The sequence below is a fragment of the Nanorana parkeri genome, unplaced genomic scaffold (genome assembly GCF_000935625.1).
Source record: "Nanorana parkeri isolate BGI_ZX_2015 unplaced genomic scaffold, ASM93562v1 scaffold523, whole genome shotgun sequence".
Classification (NCBI taxonomy): domain Eukaryota; kingdom Metazoa; phylum Chordata; class Amphibia; order Anura; family Dicroglossidae; genus Nanorana; species Nanorana parkeri.
The window spans coordinates 23,969-49,994 of NW_017306791.1; the positions used below are offsets into that span (position 1 = coordinate 23,969).

The window sequence follows — 26,026 nt, forward strand, 5'->3', positions numbered from 1 at the left end:
CCTCCTGCTCAAAATATTGCATTGAATAGCTTTAGAACATTACAGTGGCTACAGTTTTAAATAGAAATGTAATTTTTAATAACACTAAATTACCAAATGGCTGATGCAGCAATTATACTGTATATGCTATATTCATTTTTTTAAAGATTTTTTACGTTTTTTTTTCAAAGTGAAATTGCCCTTAAAGTTTCTTCCGAATTGTAAAATCTGTAACTATTCAAAACTGTTTGTTCTCTATGTTGGGAGACTGTAGCTACTTGTAATAGCTAATATAAGGCTAAACTCTTACTTACCACAGCTTTATCCCACACGATGGTCATTCTCTCTTCTATACCATTCACTCCTTCTGGAATTAAAGTAAAGTTATCTTTTCCTATTGCTTTTTGTGCCGTGCTGTAGGAACAGTGTCCACTTCCTGTCACCTGGAGATCACCACTGCAAGAAATGTCACACACTGTTTTAGTCTACGGTGGAGGCATTTGGTGCATATAAGGGACAATTACAGGATCACATACATGCCCAAATTACATTCTAGTACCTTAAATATGTAAGAGAGAGCACTGTGAATGAAATACTCAATGGGAAAGTATATTGTATATTTTATATTCAGTGGACCCATATCGTGATTTATTATTGCAGTGCTTAAAAGAGTTCTAAAGTCCCAGCATATACTCTCCTGTTATAACATCAGCATTGTAATAGGAATACATACTAGAGTTGTTTTTGATAATGTAATCAAGGCTTACTTGAAGAAATCCCTTTTATGTAGTGAGTGCTGCCTTCCATCTGCCCATCACTTTCATCAACTTCCTGGATCCCCAGTGTGCTTTACATCTCTTTCCCTGCTGCTTGATGTGATGCAATCTTGATTTCTCAAGACCACATATCCCATCATGCATTGCATTCAGCAAGCAATCATAATGTTACACTGTTCAGACGTTGAGTTGTAGTTCAGAAGGCAGGCTCTGCGAGAGTGGTGACACAAGGAAGTTCATATTCACAGGGCTGGGTGAAATGGTGTCAGTGCATTGAGGAAGTACACTCTGTGGGCATCTTCAATAAGTAGGTTTACAAATTTCTAGATGGATATGGTTATTAGGTGTGGGATAGAACTTATGGAAATTCAATAATACATAGTTATTTTTAGTTTTTGACCATAGATACCCTTTAACTTAAAGCTGAACTCCAGACTTTAGGCTCTGACACCAGCCACCACAGGGGGTCCCTAGGTGACATTAGAGGTCTTAAAGATCCCTGATGTCTCCATGAAGAGAACCTGTCACTGCAACAGAGGAAGCAGTGGTAGGGGAGAGCTGGAGAGGTGAGTAGAGAGGTTTCACAAACACTGCCACGTTTCCCTAAGTGTATCTTTAACAACTGCTGACATAATAAATCAGCTACACATTGAATGCATTGTTTTTACTGAGTTGGCCAACTCATAGTCTTGTGTAGTAAGAAACAGCAGTAAAGTTCAACCACTGTGTAGCAATGGAAATGTGGCTCCCCCCATGTACAAGTGAAGGAATATGGATCATATCAAGAAAATGTCTTTTCCTATGTTTGAATTTGTTTCATTTGCTTCCTAGCTTTGTAACTTTCCTTACTCAGCTTTAGCGTTGCTATGCGTAACCAAGATATATCCTGTATTCGGGAACGCGCCGATGATACATGAAAGGAATGGAGAGGGAGGATGCTACAGGCAGAAGATATCTTTTACTAACCAATTAGCGAGAGACACAAGACTTTAACTAACAGCTCCTCTAGTTTGCCCAATAGTACAAGACACTTAGAGATAACAGAGGTGGGCATATGTGTGACAAACACTCATCTGTTATGTGTGTATAAAAAAGAGAGAGACCGCCCTGAATAAATAAGAATCTTCATAAACCTTAACCCTGAGTTTGTGATTTTTCCCGGTGCACCGAACACGACATAATTAGGAACAGCAGCAGATATCTTGTGTGAACCCAGTTGTGGTTCTGATCCATTTCATACATACTGTATAAAATTAAAATGTATAATGAGAAACCGTGTTGATGTTTTCTTCCGATGGCTGCAGCCACCCACACTGTCATGGCTTGTAAAAGTCTAGTATTGGGCTACTTACACCTGTACACAAATGTCCCCTAGACTTGAATGTTGGTCCTGCTATACGGGTATGGCCCATTCAAGTCTAGGGGACATTAGCACGCAGCCTGACACTAAGGCTTCATTCACACAGATGCGGCTCAAAAACAGGAAAAACAATGCACTTTAATGTGCATTGTTCAGACTTTTATGGCTTGCCCGATAGGAAACCGCGTGGCCCGCAAAATAGTTCAATCGCAATTTTTTTGACGGATTCCGCACATTCACGGCTATATAATAGCCGCAAACAAGCAGAATCCGTGCGGATGAAAGATTTTACCGTTTGCATTGTCACGCACGGACACGCTATATGTGAATGGAGCCTGAGTTTTTATTGGCTGGGCAGTGTAGGAAGCTGCAGGCATTAGAGAAGGTAAGTAAGGACCTGCAGAGGGAGGTGGAGGGGTAGGCGGCATCACAGCTGTGAGTATTGAGAGGGCTAGGGAGGAGAGCTAGGGCAATTTTTTGAAAAAGGAGAACTTGAACATTAAATCTTTAAAAAAAATCCCAACAAAGTGAAACAAGTAAACTGAACTCTAATGTTAAACTGAATCTGAATGCACTTTTACCTTGTGAGCTGTCACTTTTCAAAAAATAAATAAATACAGTTGTCAGAAATGTTATGATTTTGATAAATTTTCAATTCAATTCAAAACTAGGGACTAAAGCAAAGCTGGCAATATCCCTAGACACACACACAATGATTATAAGCATTAGTTAAATCCAGACATACATTTGCTAAAAACATTAATATCAAACAGGGTCAATTTTCTCCATATCTAGTTATTAGCCTGAAACAGCATCCTGGAGTGATGGCAAGGAGCGGGTAGGAAGCAGGAAAACTGCCTTTATTGATAGACAATGGTACATTTTAAGGGAACTTGCAAACTGTAAGTGAGATATTAGATAAATTAATACGATTGCAAACTGAGCACTTGGAAATACATTTTGAGCTTATAGGGCTATATTCATGAATAAACGGGGACGCTATACTGCATGTACTTATAGATACCGATAAAAAGGGGATTCTACAGCAAAATTTGCCTTGGAATCATTGTTGAATTTAATGCAGATAATGGAATTTATCATAGCAATTGTGAGTGTTTGAACTCGCATATGGTCGCGTGGGAAATATTTGCGCCATATTTTGGTTGCTAGTGTAATGTTGTTCATAAATGATATTAAATAGACTCCAGGAAAGAAGACTCATTACTCCAGTCAAAAAGCTTAACTGTCGCGTCTTGAAGAAGTGGTCATGTGGACTTCTTAAGTTGCAATTTTTTTGTTAGGTGATGCTTCAGTTTCAGACAGCCGCAGATGTAAACAGTTGCGAACTTTCGCAAAACACATGCAAAACAGGAGCAAAACACGCGCAATCGGAAAAATAGTGCAAGTTCTGGTCAAAAGGATGCAAGCTCATGTTAAAAGGAGCACCTAAACGGATCTGCACATACAAAATAATGATCTAAGAAGCTAAAACTGTCACAATCGCTTTGATAAATTCCCCCCATTATGTCCTTATTGTGTCCTAAAATTTTGCAAGGCTTATATGGACTTTCACTGCTCTGTCTCCATTGGCGAGTTCTCAGCTAACTTTCTGTTCCAGTGATCACACAGGACGTGAGGGACAATCATCTCAATGGAGATAAAGACAGCAATAAAAACCTAACAGGGGTTCTGTTCCAAAAGTAAAAAAGAAATGTTCTGGTTGGAGTTCTAAAGACATTATCTAATCATAATAGACTCTGAACAAAAACATTCTGCACTTTGTTTCTATTATCTGTAGCCCGTGTAATCCCTATTTGTTTTTTTTATTTTTTACATTGGTCGGAACTATTTGGGGCTAAAAGGAATTAAACTATAAGGCCTATACATATTGTTCTACATATTGTAATATGGGCATCCTGGAATCCATCTTTGTTCTCTCTATTCTATCAGTATATATGGTGAATTTGAATTCATGGTATCTGGACAAAGACTCTAACATCAGCCATTCTCAGAGACCTACCACACACATTCCCAGGTTGTAAATTATGGGGGTACCAGACAACAACAACAACGAGATAAGGACTGACCATGGTACCAGACTGTGTTAGTATGAGATTGATGGAATTGACATTTCTCAAACTTAAGAATAATGGTATTTTGTTTTTCTTTTCTCACCACATAGGAAAAAGAGCTCATCATACAAATGACCTTGTATACATTATTATTATTGGATAGGAATGTCATTACTAATATCTTCAATTGAATAATTCGTATTGCATGAAACATCTAAATATTTACTTAATAGAGTCATTTTTTTTTATATACAATATTCAACCTATATACCATATAAATCATTTGGTTGTACTTATTGACACATATTTGTATATATTTTTAATATGGTGTTTTTTAAAAGTACAAATAATTTAGGTATATTGTTATTGTTGTAATCAGGGAAATAATTTAAGTTAACCACTGTCTTAGTAGATGAATTCATTCTCAATGTATGTGGAAGAAAATTGTATTGTTTTTCTTGTTCAGACTTTCTCAAGCTATACATCTCTTAAAGACACAGTAAGTTTGACATGTTCTGTTAAGATATGATTAATTCTTAACCACCTGCTGTCCGGCTGTTGTAATTAAACGGCCGGACAGCGGCTTCTTGAATGTGGGTGGGCGTTTTTAAACTACCCATCCCGCCCCGCTCGTGCCCGCCGCTAGGCGGCGTGCATGAATGGGAAATCATCTTTGAATGTAAACAGCCAGCGATGGCTGTTTATGTACAATCGTTCGGGCGTCTGTAGAGACGCCCGATCGCTTGTCATATGCATGCGGGTGTGCGCCCCCTCCGTTGTAGCCGCTGCTAGCGATCCCGAGCTCCGCTGTTCCCGGTGTGAGCCCGGGACCAGCACAGCAGCTCTGTGACCAGAGATCAAACAGAGATCAATACACGATCTCCGTTTGATCTCCTGCTCCTCCTCGGAATGCAGGAAGTGATGTGTATTACATCACTTCCGCATTCCTCTGTCACTCTCCGTTACAGAAACCGGAGAGAAGCTGGTGAAGCAGTTCTCTGCTTCATCAGCTTCTCTGGGGGTTCCTAGGTGACATTAGAGGTCTTAAAAATCCCTGATGTCTCCATAAAGAGAACCTGTCACTGCAAATTGGCTATCACATAGGGAGTTTGTTTGCTCCCTATGTGATAGCAATAAAGTTTAGTGAAAAAAAAAAGGTTTAAAAAAATTAAAGTTACAAAAAAAATGTAAAAATTAAAAGTCACATATCAAAGCAATAAAAAAATGTTTAAAAAATTAAAGTGCCCCGCCCCCACATGCACACGCAAACATGCGTCGTGTCCGCCTACGTGCGAAAACAACTATTACATCCATTGTGCAGCACATGTTACATATCGCCGCGAACGTCGGAGCGAGAGCAATCATTCTAGGGCCATTAATCACTGATAACACTAACCTGCTGAGCGGTAAAAGCTTTTAAAGCGTCGGCTATTGTCAATTTTGGAAATGGTAGTTTTTTGCGATTTAGCATGTTTGGTGTCTATTTATCCGAAGTGACCCCGTCTTTTATATTTTACCAAAAAATTGGGTAATAATAAATGAGAACAGGTTTTTGTTCAAAAATTTCAGTACTTTTTTCATTATATAGTAAAAAAAAAACGTAGTGGTTATTAAATACCACCAAAAGAAAGCTCTATCTGTCCCCAAAAAATGGTATAAAATTCATTTCAGTGCAGCGTTGCATGACGGAATAAATGTCAGTCAAAGTACTGCAGCGCTGAATGCTGAAAAATGGCCTGGACAGGAAGGGGGTCTAAACACCTGGTCAGCAAGTGGTTAATTTTATAGACTTAGGTCAGAGGTCATCTCATGGAATAATATTGGAATTTTAAGGAAAAATCCCAAATTATACCTAGTCCAACATTGCCCTCTTCAGGTAATTTGGAGTAAATTGGAGTATGGTGATCTAGTTCCTAATACTATAATTAGGTTAAGATAAGCTTTCTCCTCCCACATTTTTGGGTGATAAAAGTTAGGAGAAAGTTACCGTAGGTCAGGGGGACTGAAAAAAATGGAAAGACTGAAAAAAAAAAAAGGAAAGCATATACAGGAGGACTTACACAGACACAGAAAGGAGAGATGTGAAGCTGATTGACGGGCTGACCAGGGGAACTGAACCAAAGAGGACTTGAACATCTGTAAGAAACGTACCGGCTTGCGGTCCGCAAGGGGACTCCGACGCTGGCCTGCGCCTCTGCTCGGGGCCAAGAGTGGTCATCATCCGGCGTGCCGCAGGACTCCGCCCCCTCATCACCGAGCCGGAGCTCCGGACTGCGCAGTCGCACCGCGGGGCTCCGCCCCATCCAGGTCGAGCAGTCGGCTTAAAGCCACTGCTCACTGATTGTTCGGCGTCCTACTATCGGTTGTAGCATGACGCTGATCATTCACTGTCCACATCGCCTATCACTTGGATCCTTCCTCAGAGAGCTGATCAGTCTGCCTTGGGAGTCTCCCTGCTGAGACAGAGCCTCCCAAAACCGCAAGTACTGGGGCTTATGCCCATCTGTTCACTGGAAGATTATACCAGCATGTTGACTATTACTTGCTTATCATCACTACTGCTGAATACCATAAGCTCTGCTTGATATAGCTGTTGTGCTGTACTCCATTGACTCTGCATATATATCACCACAATTGCTGAATACCATAAGCTCTGCTGATATAGCTGTTGTGCTGTACTCCATTGACTCTGCATATATATCACCACAAGTGCTGAATACCATTAGCTCTGCTTGATATAGCTGTTGAGCAGTATTGGCCTTACTTGTGTACCCACTACCGCTTCACCCCTGGGGTATGATGTGAAGCAGCTCCCTCTCCGCCTATCCAAATACAGGGCAACAGAGGTCAGCTGCATAAACTGATCCACATCCTTCCAGCTGGAAGGGAACCTCCGCAGTTGCGATCCATAAGACATATCCAGTAGTAGCGAGGCATTACAACATCTCTGGTCCCTACACTGACACAAAACTGACATCTCTAAGATAAAAGAATTTTCAATTTTTGGTAAAGTATACAATTCTATTTATCTGTAAGCAATTGACTAGCCATATATATCTAACTAAACCATTTGGTCATTGTTAGCATCAGGATTGAATTGAAATCATTTTATCTGCAGTAAAAATTATATTCCTTTCAATCAATCCTCAAAGCTGATTTCAGTTTCTAGTCAATAGTCTATACATAAAACTAAAATAACTTAGTGGAAGTTTGTCTTTACCTCAAATATATTCTTGGCTGATTAGCCAGTCATGTGCACAGTATTATGAGTTAGTTCATGCGCAGTAGAAATGTGAGCTTTTGAATATCTGTTTGGCTGGGAGAGGTCACAAGTTGAATCTGCACATTATTTTGTGGCATTTTATTTAGCTACTGAGAAGTTACTAATTGCATTCCAAGAGTTACTTAGTTTTGTTTCTGAAAGATTTGAATTATATTGTGTGGTTTTATTTTATTATTATCTTGATCAAAATTATTGTAATTTTTGACCCACATTCCTTATTGTCACCAGTTATATTTTGATTATTATTTTGCACTGATTTTAGTTAATAAATATATATATTTTTGCACATTATTGTTCTTATTTTGTCTTCAAGTTAGCGCAAATAAAGAACTCGAGTTATTAGTTGATTTGTGAAAATAAGTTGGGAATCTCTTTAATTACAGATCCCGGCCTGTTTTCATAAATTAACAAACTGTTTATTTTATCAGAGTAAACATTCTGACAACATTATTATTATTATATATTGGGAGTTTTTTGAATCCAAGGATATTGTGGCATCTTCCTGGGCGGCCTCTCTGCTGTACAGCTCAGTGTGGTGGATGTCAGCCCAAGTGAGACTGACTCCTCGGAGTACCGGGGAGTAAAAGCTTTCTTTCTAGTTGACAAGGTGGCCATATGTTTTCCTAAATAGAGTATATAGTAAATGGTGAAAAAAAAAATCAACTGCAGGTGAGGAGTTTCACTTGTGTAGGACTTACCATGCCAACATGGTGGTCAAATAATCAGGCGTGGTTGGGTCTGGACTGAGAGGAGGCGAAGTGATGAATGCAGCAGCCTTTGCCCAGTTTTTGCTCCAGTAATGGGTCCCGTCTGTCCCTATACTGGCAGTAATCGGCTCTCCAAACACGATCGCTCCTGAAACCAAGAGAACCAATAGTTTATAATCATATAAAATATGTACTCATGACATATATGGTTTGTAAAACAGTATATTAGAATAAAAACATCTACGCTTTAGATTAGTATGTATATTATCCCATTAGGAAAAGCATACTTTAACAGGATGCATCCATGGGTGGAGGGAAAGTGTCTCTCACTAGTGGAGTATTAAACTGAGAGGATAGATCTCAAAAGTATCCTCCGTCCCTTATTTATTGTGTGTTCTGCCCTAATTCAGCAGACTAGAATGTAAAACACTAAACTCCAACCTCCCAATCACAAGGGACACTGTGCTCCTGTGAGAATCTTACCATACACTAAACAGTTTAAATACTTCAAAAGGAACAAGTCAGCAGCTCCCGGACCAGCTCCAACCATTCTGTGCAGCTTCTAGCATAAATACAGTATACAAGCTTCCTTCCCCTATATAATGTTTCTGTGTGTAGCGGCATCAGGGGTCATCCTGAAAGAGGCAGCAGAAGCCAGACAGAGGAGGCAAGAACAACCCTTGCGCCATCTTCCAATTCAGCTGACAGCCTTTGATGTTTATAAGGCTCAGCTCACAAAAATCTAGATAAGGGCTTGTGCATTTAGCAGGACCAGATTTCACCATTGGAGCTTGCAGGCACACAACATTTAGCACTCTAATTAGCACTCTGTTCTTTGAAATTGGACATTTCCTTATTTAACTGGTCCTAACCTGGTTTAATATTTTGTGACAATATTTAAATAACCTTCCATGATATAACTATTTCTACTAATGTGACTTAGCTTAAAGGAGGGAAAAACTGTCTCTGGCTGCACCATCTATAGGCGCCTACAGAAATTAGCAATTTTAAATATTGGGAATAGTGGTGAGTGACAGGGGACGCACTGGATGGCATTCCACCCATCTTCTGGCAACCAGGGCGGGGAGATGTGTATGCTGGTTCCTGTGAATGAAATTCTAACAGTGTATGGCCAGCCTCACATGCATGCCAATGTCTTTTGTGCCCTCCATGGTTTAGAAATAAAAAAAGGGTGCTGATTGTTCATAGAAAACCAGCACTTTAATTGGGATAAGTCCCATAATATCAATTTATCCTCTAAAAGGCATAAATAACAAGCCTTTGAGTTTGTTATTAACTGTTTTTATGCCTTTTTGGGAATAAATTTATATTACTGGACTGATCCTTTTTTAAGTGCCGGTTATCTATGGACTCTTGGGTTCAAGGCTTGGGCAGAAGCCTCATCTGGTACAGAGGTTCCATTAGTGGGAATGGATGTGTGAGCCGCTCCATTTCTGTCTATTGAGGGCGCTGATTGATTGAATTGGGCAAAGAAAAAAAAATCCTCATTATAACACTTTTTATTCCTAAGCACATTTGTGTGCAGTGAAAGATGTAGTCATTCTTAGATCATACCAGGGCTGTGCTGAATGACCAGTTGAGATGTAAATGGTGTTAAGCAGAGTTCTTATTTACCTGAGCAATACCTCAAAGTGAGCGAACATCGTACCTTTCTTCCTGGCTTGTGCAATAACATCAGAGGCGCTCTTGCTCATCACTTTGGTAATGTACACTGGACAGTTGATTTGACTTGCTATAGCTATGGCCCGGAACACTGCCTCCGCCTCCAGCTGTCAGAGAAGAGCACAAAGGCATTTGTCATTACAAAGCAAGCAACTTTTAAGCAAGCAACTTTTTTTATACATACAGCTAAATATGCAGAAATGCCATCTCCATGTGGAAAGTTGAGTGTTTCGCTAAATGCAGCACACCATAGGGATGGACTTCAGCACTGAGTAAAGCAGTCAAACAATAATAGTGTTTAAAAAATAAAAGGCCATCAGAGCCAGCTAGATTTCATGTTACTAAAATCAGATCAGGGAAGGATGATTGAGTGCATAGGTTGCTTCAAGGTCCACAGAGGTTCTCAAGACACACCTAAATGATAAAACCAATTTTTACAAGATCTGCCTCTTTGTGTCGTGATTATTTTGGCAAAAAGGTCCACTAGAATGAGCTCTTGGGGGCAGCATGGGGTCTGGTTAATATGCAGAACTATCTTTTATCCATATAGATCATCAACCAAGAGAAAGAAGAGATGGTTTTGGGTTTCGTAAACTGTATTGAGTCTTCTGACTCTTCTTAATATCCCCTGCACCTCTATCCCACTTCAGGTTTCTTGCTGAATTTAGCCACAAAGGTGACCAGAATAGAGAAACAAAATAGGAAAATGTTATCAAAAATGATTCATTCAGAGGCTTGAAGCTGCCCCTCTAACCTTGCAGCCCTCAGCACTGGCCCACGACAGCCATTATTGTAAATACAGCCCAGGCCTTATTTAGAACTTTTGGTAAAAATTGTTTCACTGCAAATTGGTTGCAAAATCTCAGGCAACACTTAAATTCTGCTAAGTGAGCTGTTGCAGCAATATTTCCTTCCAAACCAAAACAGGATCTATTGTGTACTGGGGGAGGGGGTGTCAGTGGGAAAAACACTGTGAGTAGTGGAGGACCAGAGGGACACTCCCGGAAGGGTCAGTTTCTGAAGAAGACTTCAGTTTTTAAAAAAATGGTATTTTCAATCGACCACAAAGTGATAGAATTGAAATTGCCCCGATCAAACATGGGGAAAAAATCCAACTAACTTGGTCTAAATTTTCCCTCTTTGATCCCATTTTATTTGGATCTTCTAATACATTTTCAAGTTGTCAATTTATGGCCCAGTTTTGGCTTCACAAATGACTGAGTTCCAGTGGTCGATCTAACTCCTGGGTGGCATATTTCTTAGTTTCTGGCAATTACTTGGGGTTCTATTCGCAATTACCAGTGGACGGTTTAAATAGACTGAAAATTGCCACTTGTATGGCCAACTTTGGTGAATACATTAATACATAAGGCAAAAATCTTTCCTCTTTGCATGGTGCTGCTACCCGCTACATAACAAGGCTGCCCTGAGTCAATCAAAATCTCAAATCTATTCATTATCTGAGATGATCCAGCTGCCGTCTGCATATCCGCCTTTAACCCCGTTACTATAATTGCCATGTATACAGTATGATGCTATTATTTTTCTTCAAATTCATATTTTCTTTTACAAAATAGTCTCTCAGCACTCTGAATAATTTCCTGTGCGGTGAAAAACAAGTATCAACGGATGAAAAAAAAAATAACCACCAAGGAGATCCGAAAGTAGCATTTCTGCTCCTATGGAAATGTTATCATCTTTGCGGCATGGTTAAATTATTATGTGGATAATAGCATTTTCACATTCATAAAACCCAATCCATAAAACCCAACACTGCATCACTTACTCTTAATAATGGCAATCCAAAAAAATATTTTTATAATATTAATTCTTCAAAGTCAGTTCCATGCAAAACAGTAAATACACTTTCAATAGTTTTTGTTTTTTTTTCGTTGTTCTATTTGGCAAAAAGTAATGTTTACTTACCTTACAAATGTAAAAGACTTAATTGACACCAAATTTCCTTTATCTTTGGGACTAAACAACTGTTGGGAAAAGGCTGCATGTTTTATACAGGTACTGCTAAAGCTTAAAGTGACACTAAACTCAGGAATTAAATCTTAAAAATACATTCAAGTACCTCAACTATTAACAAAGATGTATCTTATTAGTGTATCACTCGGCTGTAGATCCTCAAATCATCTCTGAATTCATGCTGACACTGTCCTTCCTTCTGGAGGTCCCAGTGTGTGTTGTAAAGCAGCCACCGCTCCAAGCTCGCTCCCGTGATGGACTATAATTTCAACACAAATTTGTAAACTAAAGGTCCATCACGGTAGTGAGCTTGGAGCAGTGACTACTTTACAACACACACAGGGACCATGGGAAACAAAAGTAGCCACTCTCCAGAAGGAAGGACAGTGTCAGCACCAATTCAGAGATGATTTGAGGATCTACAGCTGAGTGATACACAAATAAGGTACATTAATGTTAATAATTATGGTACTTGAAATTATTTTTAGGATTTAACTCCTGAGTTTAGTGTCACTTTAAAGGAGAACTATGAGGTGAGTGCTTTTCACTCACCTCATAGTTCTAGCCGACCTGTGACAATGAGACTGTCACAGGTCGGCTCAGTAGATCGGGAGGTGAGCGAACACATACCGGCGTTCGCTCACCTCTCGATCAGGGGAGGGGGGCTGTATTCCCCCCCGATACGATCCGCCAGCGCTGACTGGCGGAGCGGACGGGGAAGGGGGCGGGTACAGCTGGCTCTGCCTCAGTACAAAGCAATTTCAAAGGAGTACTGTAACAGGCCCTGTTCAGATCTATGCACTACCACAATGCACAGCAATACTCTAGTACATGGTGGCGCCATCTATTTTAATTGCCATCATAATGCACTAATGCATTAGCAGGCAAAGCACCCGCTCTGCATTAACAAAAAGGGTCATGTCTACTTTACATATTACAGCCATTAGTATCAGGGGGAAGCTGAGCTGCTGACATAAAGACTTGAATGACTTCAGTGCTTCTGCTGTGAACTTTGAGGATAGATTTCTCCACAGTGCCTACAGCTTCAGAAATTAGTGAGAGCTTGTCTTAATCTTAAAGCTCAGTTACTGCTTGGTAAAAACATATCCATAGTCTGGCAACAGGTTCTGGGTAAAAAATGATGCCTGTAAGAAGGCAATTAAAGCCCTTGCAGCATAACTAATGTACCTCTTCCGGCCGGCTCAGTGCGTGTCCTTCGGGTCCAGTGATGCCCATTTCCAGGATCCGCTTTTGTTCCTGGTCATTAGAAATTGTAATGTTATTTTTTTATGGGGAAAATGCATATAAAATTACTGTGACAACATGCAAAAAAAAAAATTAGAAAGCAACACCAGTACCAAGGGAACATCCATGATGGTGTTACCACACCATCAAACTCTGTCTTGGTCCCTGCTGAATTGTTACATGAAAATTAACATTGATTAGACCCCAATAACTATTAGAGAACCGAAAAACATTCCAAAAATGAAAAATGTCAAACAAAATTTTACTGGTGTATGGCTAGCTGTAGGCTGGTAATAGGTTGGTTTGGGTGGGCGGAACAACGTTTGACCACTGCTCAGAAAAGTAGCCTGCACTTAAGCCAGCATTCAGCCTTGCAATCACGGAGTGGAGGATAGTGATTATAGTCAATAAGCAATATTTTTTTTACAGTCTCTTTTCATACATGGACCAGGGACCCCCACTCCCCCCACCCCCACACTCACTCTCAAGGCCCAATAGGAGCTGCTTGGACTGCTATGCCTGTAATTATGACCTATGGTTAAGGGTGTATTGGAAAGGATGCCATCAGCTGGTTTTAAGACCCAATAGCCTGTGAAATCATACAGGCCTCACATGTCTAATGACAACCTTGATCAGTGCCAGAACTACCTCCATACCTGTTCACAAAATAACTATGTAACTAATGAATGATATGGATTTGCTGTGGGATCTCTAGTTTCCTGCACAACTCAGGGTAGGTAGCACTCACAGTATGAAACGTTCAAAAGACGTTGACTGACTGGGTGTAGTCTGAATCAGAGTCCCAAACTGCTATCGTAAGATTTTGAATATTATTGAAAGTAGAGGTGCACCGAAATGGAAATTTTAAAAACGAAACGAAACCGAAATTTTAAAAAATGTCAGGCCGAAACCGATACTGAAAATGTTTTTTATTTTTTCAATTTCTTTTATATTTTATTTTAATTTATTTTTTATAAACTGTTTAATTTTTGTATATTATTTTTAATAATTCATTTTTTATTAAATATTTTTATTGTTTACTTTTACTTTTAGGGGCTTCTGGGAAATATAAGGGGGCTAAACAGACCCCTGATATTTCCCTTTTAAAATAGAAAAAGAGATTGAGAACACAAAGTCCTCAATCTCTTTTTCTGTGTCCCCTGTTATCAATGAACAGGAATCCTCTATGAGTCTTCCTGTTCATTGATAACATGAGTACATTGTTTGTTTACTATAACTACAATTATGAATGAATGGGGTGATGTAGATCACTCCCATTAATTCATAATTGAGGATACAGTACACATACCATATTCTCAATTATGTACAAACACTCAGCGATCACTGATCACTGAGTGTGTGTACCTTGCTCTTCTCTCGGACACGCTGTCACAGGAGGCTGATCAAGCGGTGTAGGGAGAAAAGCCCAGTCTCCTGTGACAGCACTGTCTCCGCCCCACACCACTCTGCCGGACTGTGATAGGCGGCAGAGTGGTGTGGGAGGAGACGCCGGCCGCTCACAGCGCTCTCCACCGCAGTGCTCGGCCGGCTGTCACTTTCTCTTCTCCCCGCTGGGACATAGAGCAGCGCCCAGCGGGGAGGAAATAAATCAGGGATGCGCCGATGTATCGGCAGGAAAATGGCACTTTCTGCATTATGCCAAAAGTGCCATTTTCGGCCGATATGTTTCAGCGGCCGATATATCGGTGCATCCCTAATTGAAAGTACTCCTGCTAGTGTTCTACCTACTCCTAGTTTTGTGCTGGAAAAACAAGCAATAATTTATTGATAGTGAAGTTCTTCAAACACTATAAATCCATTTGCTGCCACCTTGATCATCAATACACCATAAAACAGTTAGAAGTAAAAGGAAGGACTGATGCGGAATGAGAATTAGATTCATTAGATTCAGGTTAAACACTAGTAGACATAGATGTGATTCACCTGCAGGGAATGGGATTATCTGACATCCAATAAATCAAAACCGTGGAGCTCGCGGAGGATGTAATCACAAATACTTTTGGCTGCCAGTAAGCAAGTTATACCGGGAATACAAATGGCAGATACAAATGTGCCCAATATGATGTCTACAGCCAGCTGGCTTCTGATAAAAATCAGCCTTGTTATCTATGGTTGGGTCAGCACATTTCCTGAAGGAAGCCATTATTGAGTAAGTATGGAGGCTGGCATTGCTGTCTTGCTTCTGAATATTGTAGCTACCTGGCTATCAACCAGTGGCTTCGGTACTTTTGATCTTTCTTAAAAGAAGTATGCAGATTAGGAATTCAGACTTTCCTGAGTGGCATTCTTGTTCTAGGTCATGGTCTTGAAAGTACTAAAACTGATAGCCAGGCAACTAGCAACACTTTAAAGAGAACCTGCATGGATAATACTAAAAAGCAGTAAGATCAGTGAGCTGATAGCATAATCTATTAGCAAATGCTGCTTACTTTTACATGTATCCCACCACTCTGTTAAAGTGAGCACGCAATAGAAAATATTTGACAGCTGCTGTCTGCATAATCATATACACACCCATGCTATGACAATACCCAAGCTGTCAATCGATCATTCTGCTCCCTGGCATTACATTGAGGATTACGAGTGACTATACGAGTGACTATGTTTTCTTATGTACATGTACTACACAGCTCACAAAGTCAAAAGTAATATCAAATAAATCATCTGTCATTGGCCTCCCACACTTTTTTTGGTCAAAATCTCAAATATTCCATGGTTCCATAGTCACAGAAACTACACACGTTGCATCACACATTCTTACCTGAGCTATTAAATCCCCGTTTTCTGCATGTACCATGACTACAGCACCATGTTCCTTCAGAAAGGTGAAGATTTCGTATAGCTAATAAAAAACAAAAAAAACAAAGAAAATAAAACATTTTAGAGACAGGTTACTCAAACTGGGCCTGCTTTTAACTCAGGAAGACTTTAAGAGTTGTTGCATCACTTCTGCTTTAAGAAGGCTCTACTACTGCATACGTCCCAACAATTCCTCCTCAGTTGTCCCTCCTTCTGGTCTGATGTACAGATATCTATGTAAAGTTTCTATTTAACTACCAAAAGTGTTATTCTGCACTAAAACCTTCATCTCTTCCCTTAATTATTTTCTTTGTTAGTCCGAAAAGCCAGGATAAAGGAAAAGTAATGGCGAAAAAAAAATTCTAAGTTTAACCAATCATTTTTGGCATATGAATTCTTAATGTTCTGCATAACTGGCGGTTGCCTAAATACACTGTATTGGAAGGTGTTCCTCTTTCTCATCTCAAAAGGTTGGGAGGTATGTCTACTGTGCTTCACACTGCTTCAGTGGTTTTGGTTCCCTTTAGCCCACCCTTCTGGTTATACTTCATTATTGCTCCTCAAGTTCTACTACATATAGCTATGACTTTTATACACTGCACTGATGATGGCCAACAAGCCTGAAACGGCTACTTGAAATATATAGTTCTATATTATTAGGCTGGCACAGGGACATAAAAAGTTCTGAATGGCTCCATTCACAATCATAAAAATAAGGAATAAAACCCTTATTATGAGATCTCCCATATTATGAGATTTGTATTAGAAGGGAGACATATATATACCTTCTGTTTTAAGAATGCTCTACTGTGCTTCACACTGGTTCAAAGGAGGGTTTTTTGGTTCCTTTTAGCCCACCTCACTATTATTTAATATTTCCTCATCACTTGAAATGACTGATTTGTGCAGGTACTGCAAAGTGTTGCTAACATACATAAGAGAGCTAGAATAATAAAACCATGTATTTAGTAGACATTCTAGGGGGTCCATGTACAGCACATAAAGAAGAACTCCTGATGGATTAAAAAACAGGATACTACTTTAAAATAATGACATTAATTAATAATGAATAGAACTAAACCTTTTACTACTTTCATTGAAATAGGAAATATTTAATCCAATACCCACAACAACCAGTGACACAATTTCAAAAATGTAATGGGGGAAATTTATCAAAACTGGAGCAGACAGAATGTGCAGCAGTTGCCCATAGCAACCTATCAGCATCTCTCTTCAGTTTGCGCAGATAAGATTTGAAAATGAGAGAGAGATGCTGTCCTCTTTATACACTGCCTGGCCCAAAAAAAGTCACACACTCATCTAATATTTAATTAGACTGCCTTTAGCTTCACAACATTTATTTCCGTCTGGAGTTGCATTTATTTTTCAACAAGGATTTGTAGTGATAATATGAGAGTGGAACCATTGCATAAAGTCTTCTCATACATATCCCAAAGATTCTCAATATGTCTGGACTCTGTGGTGTCCTATCCATGTGTGAAAATTATGTCTCAAACTCCCTGAACTGTTCTTTCACAATTGGAGCCCCATGAATCCTGGCATTGTCATCTTGGAATATGCACATATCATCAGGGAAGAAAAAATCAATTGATGGATAAACCTGGTCATTCAGTATATTCAGGAAGGCAGCTGACCTCATTTTGGGGACATAATGTGGCTGAAGCTAGACCTGACCAACTGAAGCAACCCCAGATCATAGGCATGATGGGTTCATCACTTCATCTGCCTCTCTTCTTACCCTGATGAGCCCATCACTCTGGAACAGTGTAAATCTGGACTAATCCGACCACATAACCTTTTTCCATTGCTCCAGATTCCAATCTTTATGCTCCCTAGCAAATTGAAGCTTTTTTCCCCCGATTAGCCTCACTGATGAGTGGGTTTCTTAAAGGAGAACTATGAGGTGAGTGAAAATCACTCATCCTCAGAGTTCGAGCCGACGTGTGACAATGAGACTGTCACACGTCGGCTCAATAGATTGGGAAGTGAGCGAACACATACCGTCGCTCGCTCACTTCTCGATCATCTCTCTGCAGAGAGCCGTGACCCTCAGTCACCGCTCCCCCCTCCCCGCTCTGATCCTCCAGCGCTGACTGGAGGAACGGACGGGGGAGTGGGCGGGTACAGCTGGCTCTGCCTCTAGATAGGCAGAGCCAGCTGTCAGTCACGCAGCTGGGCGGATCCCGGCACAATTGTCGGGATCCATCCCGGCTGCGGCGGTCTCAGTATACCGCAAGCTGTAGCCCGCTATATACTGAGCTTTGGGTTATGGGAAAACGCTAGAATATGTCCTCCTGTGACCATTAGGAGAACTATGGAGAAAACCACTTACCCCATAGTTCTATTTTAAGCCTACACGGCTGTTTGGTTCCGATCCCTTGAGTTCTTTTCACATTGTGCACGTGGAAATGCTTTTACTTTGACTATTAGATAAAGCCGTGAGTTCTAATATAAATATATATATATGTTCTGCGCTACTGGATATTGTCACTAGGGGTCACTAAGCCGCTCCAACAATACAAACCAAAGGTTTGAGCACTGAATAATGGAAATTAGAGAGCGGTAAACGACCGCAACCTAAATAGTTAACACACCTAGATGTTTATAAAGTGCATAAATATGTGCATCACTTATGAATTATTGATCACGTATTTATCATTGGTCACATATACATTGGGGAATTCGACCCTTTTTTTCTTATCACTGTGATTATTTTATAATAAATATGTGTATGAGACCTATCAACTATTACCAGTGTTTTGCTTTTTGCACATATTTGTGCACTTTATAAACATTTAGGTGTGTTAACTATTTAGGTTGAGGTCCTTTAGCGCTCTCTAATTTCCATTATTCGTGAGTTCTAATGTTGGTTTGTTCCGATATGATTTCACCAAACATTTAAGTGATCTCCAATAATCACGATCATTCAAGATTTTCTTCCTCAAAGATGATGGTTCACTACTATCTTTCCAGGTTTTAATAATGCGTTGGGCAGTTCTTAACCCAATTTTAGTGGTTTCAGCAATCTCCTTAGTAGTTTTCTTTGCTTGATATAGGCCGATAATTTGACCCTTCTGAAACAGTTACATCTTTTCCACGACCACACGATACATATATCTTTTGACATGGTTGTTTAAGAAATGAGAAGCTACTGAATGCATCAGTTAGGCTTTGTTAACTTGTTCCCAGATGAAACAAATCAAACACTGTAGTGATTATCCAATGGAAGACTCTTACCTATTTGCCTAGATAAATCCAGGTGGTGACCTTTGTTTGGCCAGGCAATGTAGATTCTCATTAGGCATATAAGGAGAATATATACTTTGGTAGGTGTCATGCAATTAACTTATCCCAGCAACCTCTGAAAAATGCCAATACAATGAGTTACTTTTTCTAAAGAAAAATCCTGCCTCCAGCAATTCTGCCTGCAGTGAAATTTATCTTCAGTAAAGGTAGCACGTCATATTAGCAACACAGACAGTTCTTATTTTTAGGACTTACACTGAATAAAGCCCACTATAGAGTATAATTATAGAAGGAAACAGTGTTGACTGATGGGTTATATACAGTACAGAAGATATTGCAGTAATCGAATAAAATCTCACAGAGAGACAAAAAAGTAGAATGAAATACCTGGCTGTCTGACATTTGGTATATATCTTTGTAGGCCATGTACACCTGGAAAGAGTTCACACCTATTCCAAATAGAAAATAATATATTGTTGAGATAAACACAAATCCCAGTTATATAATTTAGTACATTTATGACAATAGAAAGAAGCGTTGCCAATCACACGCACAGACTGGATTTGTACAGTAGTAGTCCCTAAGCCTCCATGATGTGATGGACTACACCTTCTGTAGTTGGAGAAGGGTGGCAGGGGGGCCAGATGACAATTTTCCACCAGACCACTTCACAGCACATCAGGCCGGCCCAGAGATTATGAAAGGTTTCCTTTATGGCTTAACAGTGCACATGCTGAGACAGTTCTATAGTGGCTTCCTTCAGTCTCATGTATGAAAGCAGAACTCCAGGCAAAAGTGTTCTTGACCCTTGCAGTGGCGCTAACCCTACAGTGCAAGGGCTAAGTGCTCGTTTTTGTCTAGGGGCTGAAAAAAAGTTATACTCAGCTGAACTGCGGAGTCGGCTGGCTGTTACTCCGGTCCCTGAAGCCTCTGCTGCAGCGATGGCATGTCCCTTGGCGTCCTGACGTCCTATACACTGTATCAAGGATCCTTAGGCAGATGCAGCGGAGGAAGAGAGAGGCTACAGGGACAGGTTTAAGAGCAAGCAGGCTCCGAGAATCAGGAGAGTATAACTTTTTTTAGCATCTAGACAAAAATTAGCACATAAAAAAACATTTCTGCTTTAACTACCCATGCTGTTGGGGCAAACACAAGGACTGCCTTTAAGTGAACCTATACTCCATTTTAAAGCTTCACATTTAAAAGCTCTGCCTAAAAGTACAAGGTGCCTGCTATTGCCAAAACCTCTCTTCTGCGCCCCTCTCTGATTTAAGTTCACTTTGTTATTTCGGCCTGACTTTTCATGCTTTAATAGCAAATCTCCATTAGTTGCATTCCATTGTCCAATAGATAGGAGTAATTGGGCCACACCAGTATTAAGTCCAGAACGGTACTTTATGAAAAATCAACTGACTACAATATAAATAGAAGATAGAATGTAAAAGTAAATCAGAGAAGGGTTGAGCTCTTTCTGGCTAACAAAGATAATAACAGGAATCTGGTGGGTTGGCACTTATGTATAATTGTTACTTTTAAAAGTTTTTAAATTGAGAGCAGGTTCACTTTAGGATATTTTATCTTGTACTTCAGTGAAGACAGACTGGCAAGAACATGAAATCCCACCTGAATGTACCCATCTCCTTCCAGCTAAGCCCTCATTATAAGTGTATATGGTGCAAACAGCTAGGAGGGAAGGACGAGAGTTCATACACATCCACTGTATAGCTGTTTCATCTATATGTCTCTGGCATATACCAATTATTTCATATACTACCCTCCAGTTTTCCAGATGAGGAAACAGCCATATAACTATTATGCTATTACGCATAAAGCTAAAGCATAGGAACCGTCAAGACTGTAACTACTATGTTATTTCTCATAGCAAATCAGCACCTCCAATATCAAGATAAAATCCAAACTCTAATCTTCAGGTTAAGCACAATGCATTTGCTAATATACATTCACACCACAGCAAAAGGTAATGCGTACCAACTGGGCAGGTCTTCATCAAATCCATAAAGACCTTCCTGTTCAAAATGTGCTATCTTTGCAGTGCTGTATATACTGAGACGCCGCAGCTGTAACGGATCCAGACAATTATGTCTGGATCCACCCAGCTGCGTGGGTGACAGCTGGCTCTGCCTATCCAGAGGCAGAGCCAGCTGTACCCGCCCCCTCCCCCGTCCGTTCCACCAGTCAGCGCTGGACGATCGGACAGGGGAGGGGGGAATCCAGCCCCTCCCCTGTCACGGCTCTATGCAGTGACAGGATCGAGAAGTGAGCAAGCGCCGGTATGTGTTCGCTCACTTCCCAATCTACTGAGCCGACCTGTGACAGTCTCATTGTCACACGTCGACTAGAACTATGAGGATGAGTGAAAATCACTCACCTCATAGTTCTCCTTTAAGGAATTAAATTTGTTTATCCTGAAAAATATCATTTGGATGTTAGCTCCATATTGGAGGTGCTGATCAATTGGATGTTTGTCTATTTACCAGGTGAGAGGGTGTGAATTGTGCACCACATTTGGGGACCCGGAAGAAGCCTAATTAGGGTGAGCTGGTAACTATTAACTGTGTTATTTCCTATAATCCCTTATTTTAAAGGAGATTGAAAGTCACCGCATACACTTTCCTTCCATAACATCAGCATTGTAATAGCAATTCAAACGTTAGTCATTTTTGACAATCCATTATGATCTTACTTGAAAACTCTTTCATGTTGTGAGCACTGCCTATCTGCAAGATGTCTTTTTTATCAACTTCCTGGATTCCCAGCATGTGGTGTACATTCAATTTCTAAGAACTACATATGCCATAGACATTATATTGCTGCCGGCAGGAAGTGATGACTTTACATGTGGGGCATTTTCTGTACTAAATGTATCTCCTAAAACTCCTCTTCTCTGTAGTTCTGACAGCAGGATTTGTGAAATAGGTGACACAGCAATGCATATTCACAGGGCGTAGTGAATATGTGTGACTCACTGCATTAAAGGAAGTAAATCCTGTGGGATTTCTCAAAAAGTAAGTTTACAAACTTTAAGATCATTCTGATTAATAGGAGTAGACTAGAACTAATAACAATTCAACATGGAAATAAATATATGATTTGGCATTTTGACCATAGATACACTTCAAACATATTGCTGACCCTGCACCACCATGGGCCACTCAGTTCTACTCATAGCTCACAAGCCTAAAGTATCCAGACTTTCCGTGCTTCACGTTCCGACATTATGATGTGTAATGACTTTTTCACCAAACTAGGGTTAGCCACAGACCTTAGTGGAAGACCCTAGATGTGTAGGCCTGATAACACTGCTTTCAGGGTAAACTTTCTGCAGTTCTCCTAAGCACAAATGCTACATTTCACCAACTGTACAAGTTTAGGTCAATGGAGGCAGAGAGTGGGCAGGTGGGTGATAATTTCAGCCAATGCCGTATATCTAGGGAAGGTGGGGATAGAAAATGGAGAATAGATAATTGTTGAATCCAACCATTTATCTCTAAGCTGTCTATGGCTAGCTTGTCTTTCTCTGTACAGTATTTTATGAATGAAGGCACCAGACACGTCCACTTCTCTTATTTCTGTCAGCTCTTAATGCTTAATTTCACATTATTGCTTTGTGAAAAGTAAACAAAAAGGGATTATATATAAGGGGTCACAATGATAGCATCTGTGGCCTGGCTCCCGGATATGATCAATGTAATGGTATTACCTTTATCTTGCATAAGAATGTCTAGTTCCTCTCGGATGCCATCGTACCAACAGGTAATGTCTACATGGAGGGAATAGTCGCAGCAGGACTTTGTATCAGCCACCTCGTGCCACTTTTCAAACGAAGCCAGTATATTTGATCCAGGATCAGGAACAACATGGTCAACTGAGAAGGAATAAACATAAAATTAGCTAATTTACAATTATGCTGCTAATAATTGGTATGACCTGGGTTACTGGCACATACATAAAGATACCTCGCAGGGAAGTTAGAGCCTTTGTCGGGTTTGATTACTGTCAGTTTCTTCCCCTACTCATAATTTCTTGCCCTGGTGTCACCTGGACAGCAAATGTAATTGTGTGAATGGCAAACAGCTTGTGTTTGGGTCAAACTTATTATTGACCCAAACCTGGAGCTCATCTCTGCTGTGAAGGTAATAGGTGCTCCTCTGTGATTTTTATTGAGATAGGTTCGTCTATAAGTTTATACTTGCTCAACAGGCCCTCTGACTCTCTTGGTTTGTTATCCAAACATCTACCTTTCTTTAAAAAAAAAATGATTCCCAGTCAATAGGTACAATCCACTCACTGATCATGGTTGTTCCTCCAGCTACAGCTGCCTTGGTGCCTTGGTAAAAGTCATCTACTGTTGACATGCCCAGGTAGGGCTTCTGGAGATAAGTGTTGACATCAATGCCACCAGGAATGACCATCCGTCCATTGGCTTCAAGCGTTTTTACTCCTCCAGGAACAATTAGGTTTTCCCCAATTTGTCTGATAAAAAAACAAAAAACATAAACTGACATTAGTTTTGTTACTGTAGATGAAAACGACACATAAAGCTATCAAAAGTCTATGACTTCTGAGACAATGGCCCACAGCAATCCTGCTCTTGTAGCGGCTTTTGATATAAAATAAATATATAATAAAATTAATTTAATTTACATTTAAAATAATATGTTTTAAATAATATATTTTATAATGGTATATTCATTATCATTATTTAGAATTTACTGTATATAGCAGCAACAGTTTGCACAGCACTAAAGAAAGAGAGACAGCACAGTTACAACACAAGGTAGGGAGGAAATGATGAGGGAGCTAGAGAGCAGGAGGTCTTGGGAAGAGACATCAGCCCAAAACAAGGGAGCTAGAGACCAGGAGGTCTTGAGAGGAGACGTCAGACCAAACGAGGGAGCTAGAGAGCAGGAGGTCTTGGGAGGAGACATCGGACCAAAATGAGGTAGCTAGAGAGCATGCGGTCTTGGAAGGAGACATCAGACCATAAAGGGAGCTAGAGACCTGGAGGTCTTGAGAGGAGACGTCAGACCAAAACGAGTGAGCTAGAGAGCAGGAGGTCATGGGAGGAGACATCAGACCAAAACAAGGGAGCTAGAGACCAGGAGGTCTTGAGAGGAGACGTCAGACCAAAACGAAGGAGCTAGAGAGCAGGAGGTCTTGGGAGCAGACATCGGACCAAAATGAGGGAGCTAGAAAGCATGAGGTCTTGGGAGGAGACATCAGGCCCAAAGGAGGGAGCTAGAGAGCAGGAGGTCTTAGGAGGAGACATCAGACAAAAACAAGGGAGCTAGAGAGCTGGAGGTCTTGGGAGGAGACATCAGCACAAAACGAGGGAGCTAGACAGCAGGAGGTCTTGGGAGGAGACATCAGCACAAAACGAGGGAGCTAGAGAGTAGGAGGTCTTAGGAGGAGACATCAGACAAAAACGAGGGAGCTAGAGAGCTGGAGGTCTTGGGAGGAGACATCAGCACAAAATGAGGGAGCTAGACAGCAGGAGGTCTTGGGAGGAGACATCAGCACAAAACGAGGGAGCTAGAGAGCAGGAGGTCTTAGGAGGAGACATCAGACAAAAACGAGGGAGCTAGAGAGCTGGAGGTCTTGGGAGGAGACATCAGCACAAAACGAGGGAGCTAGAGAGCAGGAGGTCTTGGGAGGAGACATCAGACCAAAACGAGGGAGCTAGAGAGCAGGAGGTCTTGGGAGGAGACATCAGCACAAAACGAGGGAGCTAGAGAGCAGGAGGTCTTGGGAGGAGACATCAGACCAAAACGAGGGAGCTAGAGAGCAGGAGGTCTTGGGAGGAGACATCAGACCAAAACAAAGGAGCTAGAGAGCAGGGGTCTTGGGAGGAGACATCAGACCAAAACGAGAGACAGCTAAGGAAAAAAGAGGGGCAGAGGAATTTGGTTCCAACAGAAGGACAGAACCATGTACATCTCTTATTTTTCCATGCTCAAAGTAGGTCACATTAAACAAGAAATAACAAAATACAAGACCATTAGCAATAACATTAGGATGAGCCTGTGCTTTTCTCATGCTTTAATTAGAGCTTACACTGAGTATTATTACTCCAGTCCTATGTGACAGCTAAGGTCTAATCACCAGGCATTAGCACTGTCACATGAGAGGAAGGGGAGTAAGTCACATTGCTTCCTGTACCAAGAATTATTACATAGGTATTTCCTTCACTCAACAGAGCAGCATGGCAGCAGAGAGTATTGATAATGTGCTGCTGGGGGGCGGGGGACAACGACATTAGGACCCACTTCACACCTTTCCACTGCGGTAACGCGCATGTTACCATGTGTGTTACCACAACGCACTGTAATGCACATTGGTGCTATTCAATCCTAACTGAACCGCAACAGATGCACATTGCAGCACACCACAATGCAAAGTAATGCACTCCTGTGCGTTGCAGATCGCTAGTTGCCTAACCACAATGCACATTAGCGCACATGAATGGCTAAAGTTCCACATTAAAGGTATTGTCATTAAACATTACATCAGACAATTTTCTCAATCACTTACTTAATAAGGCCATCTTCGAGGTAAACATCTGCGTAGAAGGACTGGTCATCATTAATAATTCTCCCACCTTTAATAAGAAGTCGATCACTCTGAAAAAAAATAAGATGTGTACTTAGTGGGCTTATGGACTGTTCCACCTCAATCAGAACTCACTCACTGATACTTTGCACAAACTGCCCAGTACTGTCCCCACTGCAGTAAACAGGGACCTGTAAAGATACAACATATGTCTAAATAAGCAGACCCCAGGGCTGTCATCCTGATCCTGGCTTCACTACCTGGACAGTCAATGACTTGAAACAAAGCTA

General features: G+C 40.6%; 1 protein-coding gene across 3 annotated transcripts in view; it reads right to left on the minus strand.

The window, feature by feature from the left end:
• Positions 1-26,026, minus strand: part of CRMP1 (collapsin response mediator protein 1) — a 64,832-nt gene that overhangs the window by 12,643 nt on the left and 26,163 nt on the right. For 2 of the 3 annotated variants that reach the window (XM_018561426.1, XM_018561428.1), the window contains exons 2-10: positions 25,719-25,807; positions 23,476-23,660; positions 22,888-23,052; positions 19,554-19,615; positions 15,862-15,942; positions 13,023-13,091; positions 9,847-9,967; positions 8,169-8,325; positions 294-435 (exon numbers count right to left, since the gene is read on the minus strand). In XM_018561426.1, coding sequence (XP_018416928.1) covers positions 294-435; positions 8,169-8,325; positions 9,847-9,967; positions 13,023-13,091; positions 15,862-15,942; positions 19,554-19,615; positions 22,888-23,052; positions 23,476-23,660; positions 25,719-25,807 — 1,071 coding nt within the window. Of the gene's footprint in view, positions 1-293; positions 436-8,168; positions 8,326-9,846; positions 9,968-13,022; positions 13,092-15,861; positions 15,943-19,553; positions 19,616-22,887; positions 23,053-23,475; positions 23,661-25,718; positions 25,847-26,026 lie in introns of all 3 variants that reach the window. The other variant, XM_018561427.1, reaches the window with a different exon arrangement.